This window comes from Diceros bicornis, chromosome 15 (genome assembly GCF_020826845.1).
Source record: "Diceros bicornis minor isolate mBicDic1 chromosome 15, mDicBic1.mat.cur, whole genome shotgun sequence".
Lineage (NCBI taxonomy): Eukaryota > Metazoa > Chordata > Mammalia > Perissodactyla > Rhinocerotidae > Diceros > Diceros bicornis.
Window position 1 is genome coordinate 16,166,002 of NC_080754.1, and position 13,370 is coordinate 16,179,371.

The following is a 13,370-nucleotide window of genomic DNA, read 5'->3' on the forward strand; positions in this document are numbered from 1 at the left end:
TTCAGGCTCTTATGACCGAAATACCATAGGCTGGAATGGCTTAAACAACAAACATTTATTTTTCATGGTTCTGGAGTCTGAAAAGTACAAGATCAAGACACGGGCAGGGCCGGCCCCGTGGCTTAGCGGTTAGTGCGCGCGCTCTGCTGCTGGTGGCCCGGGTTCGGATCCCGGGCACACACCGACGCACTGCTTCTCCGGCCATGCTGAGGCCGCGTCCCACATACAGCAACTAGAAGGATGTGCAGCTATGACGTACAACTATCTACTGGGGCTTTGGGGAAAAAAAAAAAAAAAAAAGACACGGGCAGATTTGGTGTCTGGTAAGAGCACACATCCTGTTCATAGACCCCAGTCTTCTCACGGCATCCTCACATGGCAGAAGGGCATTATGTATCAACATATGAATTTGGGTGGGGAACACATTCAGTCTATGGCGTGTATCTTTGTTGAAGCATTTGAAATCAAGTTGCAGGCATCATGATGCTTCACTCCCACATATACTTGAGCACGAATTTTCTAATAATAAAGACATTTTCCAACATAACCACAAAGTATTAATTATCCATAAGGGAATAGCAATAAACTTATCCATAAATCATTATTATTCCATAACACCAACTGTAATACACATTTCATATTCAGTCTCCCCCAACTGTTCTGGAACATCTTTTACAGCTGTTTTTTAGGGAACCAGGATCTGCAACACTCAATAGCTTTTAATCAGTAACTTCAATCCCTTATTCGAAGGAGCAAGATTTGCTACGCAATTCACTTTTTCTCACTTTGGAGCAGGGTATATATTGTGAGAAGCAGAGGGGGGACTTTGAGGGGTGACTTGTGCCGAGAAGCCATTTCACGGTAGGCACAGGAGTTTCAGGTTGGGAGGACAGGGTAATGAGAGGGGCTCATCCTGATCCCTCGTCAAGACTGGCCTCTGGGCTAACAAATCAACATTACCGTACTTTCTTGAATTATCCAAAGGCAGGGGTCCTCAACTGCCGCCAGAGGGCGCAAGGCGCGCCGGCAGGACCCGAGGTGGCCCTCGGACGGCGAGCTGGCGAGGCGCGCGGGACCCGGAGCCCGGAGCGCGCGCCGGGGGTGGGCGCAGGGCGCGCGCCTGGCCGCCCCCTCCCCGCGGCGGGGCGCGCGTGCGCAGTACGGCGGCGGCGGAGGGAGCCGCGATGGAGGGTCCTCTGACTCTCCGCCAGGTAAGTGGTCCCCGCTGGGGCGGGTTCCCAAGCGGTGGCTTCCCCTGGTAGTTTTCTTGACGATGGTTGTTGGAACCCTCTCAGTTTATGATAATGAATTCCCCCCCTCCTTTTTCTTGGTGCTCCTTGGAGTAATTTGGAAAGTTGTCAGCGAGGAAACGGTTTCCTGTGCTTCCTGCGAGCTTCCCCTCGCTGGGCGATGCGGCGAACGGCTGCTTCTGTGTGGGCGCCCAGTGCTGGAATTTGGTCCTGGAATGCCCTATTCCAAGATGTCTCAGCTCAGGCCCCATTGACTCAGGCTCCATTGTCAGGATTCTGACCCGATTTCACGTTGACCCAGTCTCACCCCCTGCCCTCACCTATCAGCTCTTGATTAAAGGGCTCAGAACTCTAGATAGTGTAAATCACTGTGCTGTCCACCAAGCTTTTGGTTTCAACTAGTGTTATTACTCGTTTACTATCTTATTTGATAAACGGAAGAACTTACTGATTAATCTTCGGGGCGAAAGCCTACTATTCTCATTAATTTTACATTGGCTATGTGTATGTATTTTACTTTTAGAGAATTGCAATCAGTGTAATACCTTTTATTTGAGTAGCATTTTACAGTTTGCAAAACTGTAGAGGCACTCAGATAATTGTTGAATGAACCAGTGAATGAATGTCCTATTTCAGTTGATTCTCAAAACATTACTGTGAAATAGGCAAGATAGCTATTCAGGAACCCAGTCAGTCATTCATTCATATGTCCCTGGCACTGGGTGTTTGGGATAAGATGGTGAGTGACACAGACATGATCCCTGCTCTCAAGAAGCTTATTGTCTAGACTAGAAAGAATTATTACCCCTACTGTAGAGTGGAGAAAACAGATTGAGTGACTGCCAGTGAGCGCACAACTAATGAGTGAGAGAGAAGGGATTGTGATGTAGCCACTCTACAAAGCCAGAATAGACCCCCTCCCAAAATTTGATTTGGATATAGAAACTGATGATGCCCCCCACACACCATGAAGGTATGAAACGTTTTATTACTTATATATAAAGGTTTATTACTTATATACTTACATAATGATGTGGGAAGAGCAGGGCAGGCATCTCAAGCAGATCTGAAATGGCTTGAAAGGGCAAGGAAAGGCGGCTGGCTCTGGGCTTTTATTGTAGTTAGGGGTGGGGGCAGGGGGAGGGTTTCTGTGTGTGGACAGGGGCTTGCTTGGTTTGACTCTCCCACGCACACCAAAGGAGGGACCACCCAAACTTTCTTACCAGCTTGCCAGTTTGAGGGACAGAAGAGGAAGAAGGAGCGGTGAGCCTTAGAAGCTGTCTGTAGGCAAACATAAAAAAATTGAATGAGACTCCTTATTACAGTTCACCCCTGATGTTTGACTGCTGACTGAAATGTACCATTTTTCATTTAGTTGAATCTGAACTTGTTTAAGTACGCCATCATGGCTCTCTATGGGGCCTGCAGCCTGAAGTCAGTAAGGAAGATTGAAGTTCTACTGAACGCTTTGTTCAAGAGCCCAACGATGTGTGTATACTGAGAAATAAAATGAGTGCCTTGGTCACCATCCGTAATGTTTGGAACCCTGGCGGGGATAAGGAGTGTCTTGATGAGGTCTTTTATTGTGGCTTTACTATATGTAGAGACATGTGTGACCTTGACTTATATTTTGAGTACCTGTGAAGCAAGAGAGTTCCAGAGCTCTTTACCCCAAAGGGCGCAACTCTTAGGCAGTGGCCCAAGAGTCTGTAAAAATGTGCAGATGGAGCCAGTTGTTGGCCAGAGGACTCAGCGTTAAGGTGATTGTGGGAAGTTCAGCCAGTTGTGCTAACTCCTGGGTCCTTTCCTTTATCAGGGTCATCCTGGTTAAGAGAGGAAAAACAGTAGGTGTCCAGTGAGTTCCATCATGTGTAATGGTGGTGGTGCTGTCTGCTGAACAGAAAGTTTGTCCATCAAACTTCAAATGGGAGTTTGGAGTGTACAAACTCCTATTGCTGTTCACTCAATTGAACAAAGTCACCCCCCAGGTATTCTGGGGGTTCAGGAGAGGGGTGATCTCTTGTAGCGCCATGACATCTGAGAAGGGAGTGAGGACAGGGGAGGCCATGCCCTCCTGCAGGTGGGATATGCCAGAGGGCCCCGATTTGGTTCTATCCTGTAGCAAGGAGACCTTGGTGGCTGTGCTGAGCTTGCAAGGTGTTCCTTCCAGGACCCAAGGTGTAATGGCCATCTGGGTATGGAGGGTCACAGGCTCAGGGCTTGTGAGAGCCTCTATTTCTAGCAGAGTCCTGTATGCGGTCAGTAACTGCTTCTCTAATGGCATATAGTGTGGGGCAGAAGAGAGAGTTTTTTTGCATCAGAAGCTTGTGGACAACTTATGGACATTATGGGTTGTCCAGAGGCTCCAGGAGTCCTGAAAAGAGGCTGCTAAAGTCTCTACAGTGAAGGATTCTTTGTGTGTGTGTGTGTGTGTTTTGGTGGGGGGAGGTAGCACTAATGGGAGTGTCTGTTATATTATAATTTTGACACATTTTAGAATCTGTTTTGGGAGAGGGCCCCATTCAGGGCAGTCTGATTTGCGAGTAATAACATAAATGGGCTCAAGTAAAATGTGTAAATGAGGAATATATTGCCTCCAGAACCCAAAAAGACCTAAAAGATGTTGGGCTTGTTTTAACGTAGTGGTTGCTGAGAGGAACAATAGCTGTTTCTTGACATTGTCAGGGATGGAGTGGCCCTTGGTTTACCAAATAATTTTCAGGCATGTAACCAAGGTGGCAGGCCTTACAATATGTGTGGGGCAATGGCCCATCCTCTTTTCATGAGCTCCTTTGTGAGTATTTGTGTGTCCTGAATGGGTGTGTCAAAAGAATGTCTTCAGAGGAGGATGTAATCAGTGTAATGTCATGCCTGTGCTCCTGGAGAAAACTGGATACAGTTAAGAGGTACCCTGTGGGTAGCCGGGAAAAGGAACATCATGTCCCTCTGGAGGTGAAGGCAAACTGCCTGAGAGGTTGTTGAAAGAGGGACTGAACAGAACATATTAGCCCAATTTATAAAATCAAAATATTTACCAGTTTCTGATTGGGTAGAGTCAGTAATTTCAGTAATATTGGGTCGAGGGGCCTTCATGGGTAGGCCTGCAGCATCAAGGGTACAGGAGTCAACTGTGAGGCACCATTCATTTGTCCAACTTGAACAGGCCACATTGGGCCATTAAATAGAGAGGCAGTGGAATAATTGCTCTTTCACTAATTAGGTCTTATATAATAAATCTCAGTCTTTAAAGGCCCTGTTTTATTTTACATTGAGCTGTATTAACTATTTTAACTAGGGGTTGTGGGGTGGTCCTCGGGGCCCGACTTTTTTAAAAGCTCATTTGTAGGCTTCAAAGACTTGGTTTAAATTTCTTACTCATTGGGTCAGAGCATCCGTCGCCACTATGGGATATTTTAGGGCGATGTGTACTATGACCAGGGAGCGTTTAGGCAAGGTAGCAGCTCTGGTGGTTAAGGTGAGGCATACCTGTTTTTCGTCTATTTTATGTTGAGTAATCCCCCGAGATTATAGGGGGTACCTTGCTTAAATTCAGTGGCATCTCCAGGTATAACTGTAGTTTGAGCCCAGTACTAATTACAGCCTTGAAGATTTGCCACTTGATGCGTTTCAGCAGATGTTGAAGTTCGTTCAGAACCTATGCTGTAGAGGTGCAAAAGCCAATCTTTTATCTTTTCTTGTGTAAATTATTTTAATAAATTTTGGATTTCCAACTGGGTTAAATTGTGGACTTCTGTTTCAGTTTTTGTTTGTTTGTTTTTTATTTGTTTCTTTCCTCTGTATTCAGCTTTGTTTCGTTTTTTCTCTCTCTTTTTGGTGGTTAGTGAAAATACTTTGGGTGGATGGGGTCCTCTCTCCCCTTTCACATTTTTAAATTTCTTCCTCTAGAGACCCTTAAATCAGTTTCACCAGGGTTAGGGGCTTCCTTCATGGCAATGGTTACTTCATAGAGTTTAAAAACCCCAAGCCAAGGTTGAGTTAGAATATCCCCTTTGCTGTGCCACACGGGTGCCATGGGTGCTTTTCCCTGTAACCCTGAGGATCAGGATTTTTGTTACAACAGAGGCACAGGTGGCAGCAGCAGCAGAGGTATTTAGGGTCCTGGTGAGCTGTGTGCTCTGATAATAGCTGCTCCTCCTCCCCACACACCCCCCTTTTCTCTCTTCTTTTTTTAACTCCATAGTGACTGCTCTTCTGTATCTTGCACAGGGTATAATCTTTCCCCTCAGGGCTCTATGGATCGTGGGCCGATGCCTGGTTGAGACATCTGATTTATTTTAGCTCCATTGTTTGTATAAATCAGAATTAATTTACCAATTTCCCCACCAATGGACAGTAAGGTTGTTTCAACTTTCTTAGTATTACAAACATTGTTGACTCCACTTGCACATTAAATTGCTGAGTTGTAGTACATACCCATCTTAGACCCTACTAGGCGTTGCTAATTATTCTCCAAAGAGGTTGTCACTCCCATTACATTGTATTTTTTACAGTTTAACTGTTCCTCTAGCTGACTGTGAACTTCTGAAGGCTAAAGACTTTGTTTTATTCATTTTTGAATCTCTAGTGCCGACTAAACTATCTAAGAAATAGTAGTACTTGGAAAATATTTGTTGCATGTGTAAACGTATGAACTATGGAAGCAAAAACATACTAATTGCTGTTTTCTAAAAGCTTAAATATTGTCCTTTTCAAGTTAATTTATGTATTTTGAACATTAACTCTTTTCTTTTTGAAATGGGCATTTCTCAATAATTGATTTATATTGTTTGATACTTGTTTCCAGGTAATAAATGAAGGGGACTCAAGCTTTGCCACCGAGTCAAAGGAAGAGTTAGAGGAAAATCCTAGTCCCGTTGTGGATGAGAATAACGTAGTGTCAGCTAAAAAACAGGGGCCAAATTTACATAACTGGAGTGGTGACTGGAGCTTTTGGGTAATATTTTTCCTTTCTCATATCTTCATTTTAATCTTAAATGCAAATTTTCTTTGTCGACAGCAATTCATATAATATTTATAATATTTTCTTATTAGCTTCTAGATTTTAGTTTTAAGTTTTAGTCCAGTCTCAGACCTCTCTGATTATACTCTCCTTTGGCCGCTAGAATGCGCTGTTGTCTGGTTTGATGGAGTGGAATTGTCTGCTTGCGTTTCCCTGGGAGAAAAGTGCACCACAGAATTGGATTCCACTTACAGTGTTGTTCTGTTCGGCAGGAGACTAACGTTATACAGAAACCATTTTTCTAAATGTTACTGAGAAGCCAGCTATTTGACAATTTTGATTTAAAGAATTGGTTTCCGTACCTCAAAGGAAGTTTAACGACGTTTGAGCTGTGGTGTATGGTGATTATAAGAAAGGTTTTACAGTGAGGAGTTTCGTATTCTGTTTGCATTGTGCTCACGTGGTCACATAACCTGGCTGTGCTCCAGGTTTCCCCACTGTAAAATGAGACCACTGCCTGTTGATTAGGTGCATGGAGTCTTTTGGTAAGAACAACATTTCTGTTACCACGTGAATGCTGGCATTTGTTGTATTAAAGGGCTCATTCTAAATCTAGCAATTCCTATGAGAGTTATGAGTCTACGATTCTATGAGATAGAATCTGAGATAATGCAACTCTAAGTGAAATTTATATAAGATTATAAGGCATACACAGTTCCAATATTAATTCATTAGAAACCTGATCTCTTGACGATTAGGTATACTTGGTAGCAGAATTTCTTGTAATTTTAAAGTAGATGAAAAAAACCAATATTAACAGGTTATAAAGATTAGTACAAGTACCATCATTCTGTTCATAATTAGCAGCTCAGTTATTGAATGTTACTGAATCTTAAGATGAATAACAGGTTCTTTCTTCCTATTAAGAAAGTTAACATGATTTTTTTAAAACCATATCCTAAGGAAAATATTTAATTGCTAAAAATTATACCAAAATAACCACACATCCTAAAAATTGTGTCATCTATATTGATTATATTCTTTTTGGTCACAGTTAGAGAAAGTTTATGACTATTGTAGTGTTTTGACCCTTCTGCATTGTGGTTTTTATAGCTTGTTATAGATTGGAAAACCTTTATAGTTCCAAGGGCTATCTACAGGGCTAAACAGTCACTGTGGTTATTCTTGGCAGACTTAAAGCAAGAAAAAGGATAAAACAAGGAAAGAAAAAAGCAAGAGAATGCGGATTTAGAAATAGGAGAGAGAGAAAAAAGAGAGATGTGTTCTAGAGCTTTGCTCTCGAAGTGTAGTATTTGGGGCCAGCAGACTTGGCGTCACCTGTCAGCTGATTAGAAATGCAGAATCTTGGGCCCAAGCTCAGACCTACTGAACCAGACTCTTCGTTGTCACAAGATTTCCAGATGATTTGTGTGCACATTCAAGTTTGAGAAGCACTGGTTTAGAGTGTTGAAGGTCTGCTTCGGCTCAGTTTAGGTCTCTACGCTGATTGCAAGCACTTTATTTTGAGGAATTTTTACATGAAGTCACATGGAATAGACTTAAAGACAAATACAACACCTCAGAAGTTTTACTGACTTTTGCAGAGGTCACTGACCCAGAAACCAGAACTATCAGAACTCAGAAGCAAACAAAAGAAGAGCCTGAATAGCTAAATGAAAATTCACGCTGATATGTCCTGTAAGAGGAGAATTCCTCAAGTCTTCATTTGGAATTTCTTTAATATCTTTTCGACATATATTTTGTAAGCCTAAATAAATTGGTTTCCATTTGTAGTTGAATAGGATATCAGAGATAGGGGAGTTACTTGGTGACAACACATGGACAATAGCAAGAAATGACAGCAGAAGCTCAAAAAGTGTAGCAACCTGGGCCTCTTAATGTGCAGGCCAAAGGCCCATGCAGATAAGTTGGCTCTGAGGTAGTACCATAGCTGGTAGAAATGGTAGTTAAGAAGTTTGGGAAATAATTCACTTTTTCTCTGCCATTTTAAATCCATCTGCTTCTACCGCCGACTCCACCGTGTTGCTATTTTCACGTTCTCCTGGCAGTAAAGTAGGAATTGAATGAGTACGGTAAGATGGCAGAGTTCACTGAGGGATCCAAAATCAACACAAGGAAGACCGGTAGCAAAACAGGAAAATATTCAGGAGGCACGTGACCTGGTCGTTGAGCAAAGAATTAAAAGAGTGTCACAGCCATTTCACTGGAACATCCAAGAAATCTGGATTTGTGCCTTTTCACTTTGGAACATTTCTACTAAAAGGGACTGATAACTTTATAAAGTTTTGGTATTTAAAGAGTTAAGCTTCAGGGATCTGAAAAATTCACTAACGTAGGATAACTCATATATCTTGGCCAAGTGAACTCACTTGTTCCACAGTTGTGAATTTAGAGGGCAGCATGATATAATTGAAGGAATTGGAGAATGGGAACAAAGCATCTGGGATAGAGTGTATGCTCTGTCCCTGGTGACTTCACCGTGTGGTGCTCTTGAGTATGTTGTTCAACCTGTCAGGCCTCAGGTGCCTCACTTGTAAAAGTAGAGATTGGGGCACAGTATTGCAACACTGGTATGTCTTGAGTCAACAGGAGAAACAAAGGGGGGTGGTTATAGCTATCAAGCACTCAATGTTTACAGTCCTGGTAGCAACATATCAGTCATAAAAAACTCTGGGCATACTCAATGGGAGTGTCATATGGGGAACACCTTTCCTTAAGATTGTCCCAGTGGTAAAAAGGTTGAAAAGTGCTAGATAAGAGGACCTACTATTTGTAATATCGTAAAAAGTATTTTAAATTAAAAAAAAATTGTGAAAACTTAGCAGAAAGATACAAGGAAGTGAACCAAAGTTTATTGAAGTTTTCTGTTGCTTTTTTTTTTTGCTGAAGTTAATTTCTTTCAGACCCTATCAATTTAATCTTGTGCTGCTCAACAAACTGGCTAGTAAGTGTCTTTCTGACAGTAGGATTTTAATTTAGAGGAGTATGATTAAATCCCCATAGCAATTGATAGTGAGACCAACAGCTGCAGATTTTCTGTTTCAATCCTGTAATATAAAGATAGGAATGTTAATTGTTATATTTGTTTTATTTTTTATTTTAAAATGAAAATATTTAATCCTAGTATATGGGAAATGGGTTTTACTATTAACTTTAAATCCTCATATAACAATAAAAATTATGTGAAATAAAGAAATGAAATTTAAAATAAAGCTAATGGCAAATAAATATTTATGATTTTGTCCTTTAACTGTTAGTAAAAATACATAGCAAAAGAAAAAAATCCCAAAAGAAAAAACTGTTTTTCCCACTTAAAATAATGGTATATTGCAGGTGGATTAAGGTCTCAGAGGAAAAGCATACAGAGATCTGTAGCTGATGCATTTATTTAATGTAACTTCTCTTAGTGAGGTAGAGCTAGCAACTATTGGGAGTAGAAAAAAGCCTTTGAGATTTTCTGTTGAGTATGTTTAGAAGATGGCATATTTACTTGGATCTTTTCTAGAGGTAATAGTGCTTTGGGTAAAGTACTTAATGTTAACCATATTTTTCTACCTGGGTATTTCGTTAATATTAAGTTCCTTTAAAAATATTTGTCATTTGTGTATACTTATTTCCTTAGTAGCTGATTTAGTTGATAATTGCATTTTAAAAGGGGGAGGGATTTATAGTTTTCTGAATTGTAAACTAAAATTAATATTAAGTTTGTTTAGGATGTGTTTTTCTTTGAATAATTGTGTATTTGAAAATCTTGACAAATATACATAGAATAAAAAAGATATGAAATCTCAGATCCCTCAGATCTTTGATTTAGGAAGGGAAATAGGAAAAAGGAAAGATGGAGTAGGAGAATTTTAAAAGAGGCTGGAGTTCACATTTGTCATTTCTTTTATGTATTTGTTCTAAAACATTTTAAGAATAAAACAAATCTAGGTTTTGAAACAGTATCTATATATGTACAAACAATAACTAGTATATTTATGTTTTAATAGAAAATAGATTTGAATTTTTCTAGATAATAATCAAGTTTTTTCTAATTGTACAAGAAATCAGAAGTCTTGACTCTGTACTTTATCATTGTCTTATAGCATGATCATAGTCATTATTCACAGGTAAGCTTTTTTGCTTGTAAGTGGGGGATAAAACTTGTCACAAACCTGATTTAGAGGCACATAACGAGGATTAATTAATGTTGCACTGTTATATTAAAAAAAAAAGCCCGAGAGGATTAATTAGTATGTTTGTAACATACTTTGGCAACTTTGGAGAAGAGGTTTCCTGTAATCATGTGTTCTTCTCCACAACGTATCTTGGATTTATTCAAGCTAAAAAATATATTTCAGATTTTGACTTCAGTAACTGATGAAAAAGAATGAACTAATTTTCCAATTTCTGTTGGATTAAAAAATGTATTTTATCCAATTAAATTAATTATAGATAGATATTGTTTGAAAACCTAGATATCTTATAATGCTTTTAGATTTAATTATAAAGCAATAGGAACTAACATTTCTGGCAATATGGAGAGAGGACTATTTAACTTAAAAGCTCTTCTGCTACAAAGTACCTAGAAATGCTGGATGAAATGTTAAAAACATCTTTTTAAAATGCATATCTGGGCTCACAAAATCGCAAGGAAAATACTTAAGGGCTAAAAAAGAAGTGGGAGCTGTTTACCACAGTTGTAAGCACAGAGCTAATGCTGAGACAGCCCTGAGGAGTTATTAGTCTCAGTAACTAAAGCTTTAATGGCCACACTGGGATAGGAGATGAGGCCTTGGACTTGTGTGAATTGGAACTGAGAACTCTTTATAAAGCCACGACTCTTGAAGAGTTATACCCTCTGTGAAAGGTAGACTAGGAACAAAATCCACCTACATCTGCAGGTTGAAGATGAGGAAGCTTATCTGTTTAAACTTGGGCTTGGAGTGTGGGGGGAGGGAAGTCTTCCTGAGAGTACATAATGGTTGTCTGCTTCTCAGGAAGTTTTGGGACTTGAATTTAATACTTTATGAGTGAACAGAAGGAGATTCAATAAATAGCATATTAGACCCTCCAAAACTTCAGATAAAACTACCAGATAAAGACTGTAAAACAATCACTTGATATTATTAAAGACGTAATAGAAGGGATTAAAAATATGATAAATGGATAAGACATTCTCAAAAACACCTAGCAAATTTGGAAAAAAACCAAATACAACTTATAGAAATGAAAAATTTGGCCATTGAAATAATAATTAAGAAATTCAGTGGACATGGAAAATGGCAGCTAAAGAAAAAATGAATAAGCTGAAAGATGTATATGAGGAAATTATTCAGACTGTACCGCTGGAAGATAAAGAGAAAATTTGAAAGAGTGGTTTAACATATAAGGAGGAAAGTAGAAAAGTCCATTGTGAATCTAATAGGGGTTTCAGAAGATGAACATAGAGAATGAGCAAGGGGCAATATTCAAAGAGAATATGCATGAAAAATTTCCACTCTTGATGAAAGACTTCAGACTCAGGAAGTACAGTGAGTCTCTCACAGGATAAATTAAAAGAGTAGTGAGGAGAGACATTATTATCATAGAAGTGGCAAAGGCAGATATATGTGAATTAAGATAGGAATATTCTTTTTTAAAAAAATTATTTTACTGAGGTCATATTGGTTTATAACATTGTGTAATTTCAGGTGAACATTATTATATATCAGTTTCTGTATAGACTGCATCTTGCTCACCACCAATAGTCTAGTTTTTATCCATCACCGTATGTATGTGCCCCTTTACCCTTTTTGCCTACCCCCCCACCCCCTTCCTCTCTGGTAATCACTAATCTGTTCTCTTTATCCATGTGTTTATCTAAGATAGGGATATTCTTATTAGTTCATTTGAGTGTCTTCTATGCACCAGACTGTTCTAAGTGAACAGGACGGTGTCTCTTCCATTTTGGAGCTGGCAGTCCAGAATGGGAGATGGATAGTATACAAATAAGCTAATGTGTGATATTGTGTCAGGTAGTGATAGAAGCTCTGAAGACAATAAGAGAATGTAAGGGTGTAGAGAATCACATAGAGGGAGTAGCATTTTTAGTTAGGATGGTCAGGGAAAGTTTCCATGAGGACGTGCCATTTGAGAGGGCCCTATATGGGGGGCGGGGGGCAAAGAAAGAACACAAGTAAATCATATGAGGAAGGGGAACCGTGTTCTAGGGAAAGGCCCGAGGGAGGAATGAGATTGGCTTGTTCGACAGACAGCTTGCTGATGGGATCAGATGTGAGTGAGGGAAATAAAAGGTCAAGGATAATCATTCCTAGGTTTCTGATCAGTGCAGCTGGGTACATGGAAGCCCCGTTTAGGAGAAGAGAAAGACTCGGGGAGAAGTAGGCTTTGGGAGTTGGGAAATCAAGAGTTTTTTTGGTTAAGTTGGAGCTGCATGTTTGATATACAAATAGAAAGGTCTAGTAGGCTATTGGATATATGACTTGAATCTCAGGGGAGAGATTGAAGCTGGAAGTAGATTTGGGAGACTTTGAACATGGATGATATTTAAAGACATTTATAAAGATTGGATGAGATCACTTAGGGAAAAAATATGGACAGAGAAGAGCAGTGGACTCTCCAGTGTTTAGACCCTCAGGTGCTAGATTGGGAACTAGCAAAAGAAACTGAGATTTGGCTAATGAGATAAAAGAAAATCTTAGAAAGTGTGGTATCCTCAAAGGCAAGTCATAGAAGTTTTTAAGGACAGAGTGACTTGCATCCTAAGTATATCCTTTTGATTATCTAGAGCAATGAGAAATTTTAAATATTTCATAAATAACAAATCTCAGATAATACAAAAATTGTAGCTCAGCATTCTCTATCTGCCTTTCCAAAAAACTTTTTATTAGATATGAGATGTGAACTCAGAAGTAATGACCTTGAGCCCATGAGCCACATAGGAGAGTAAGGTTCTATTACTCTAGTCACATTTTGCTCAACAATTAAATTAAATTAAATTGTTTTAATTGTGTTAGTTCTCTGGTGAAGATGTAATAAGTAGTAAAATGGCCCAAAGATAGGCAGTTGGAGGGAGGACAAAGAAGACTACGGAGTATTGAACTCTGAATCAGCTTTAAAAGCATTTTAAACATTTCCTCCTCTTATGTACAATT

At 39.8% G+C, this 13,370-nt stretch overlaps 1 protein-coding gene across 4 annotated transcripts in view; it reads left to right on the forward strand.

Moving 5' to 3' along the window:
• Positions 1-1,177: 1,177 nt before the first annotated feature.
• GRAMD1C (GRAM domain containing 1C) overlaps positions 1,178-13,370 on the forward strand; it is a 95,946-nt gene continuing 83,753 nt past the window's right edge. For 3 of the 4 annotated variants that reach the window (XM_058555813.1, XM_058555814.1, XM_058555815.1), the window contains exons 1-2: positions 1,178-1,211; positions 6,055-6,204. In XM_058555813.1, coding sequence (XP_058411796.1) covers positions 1,185-1,211; positions 6,055-6,204 — 177 coding nt within the window. In that variant the 5' untranslated portion in view covers positions 1,178-1,184. Of the gene's footprint in view, positions 1,212-6,054; positions 6,205-13,370 lie in introns of those variants that run through there. The other variant, XM_058555816.1, reaches the window with a different exon arrangement.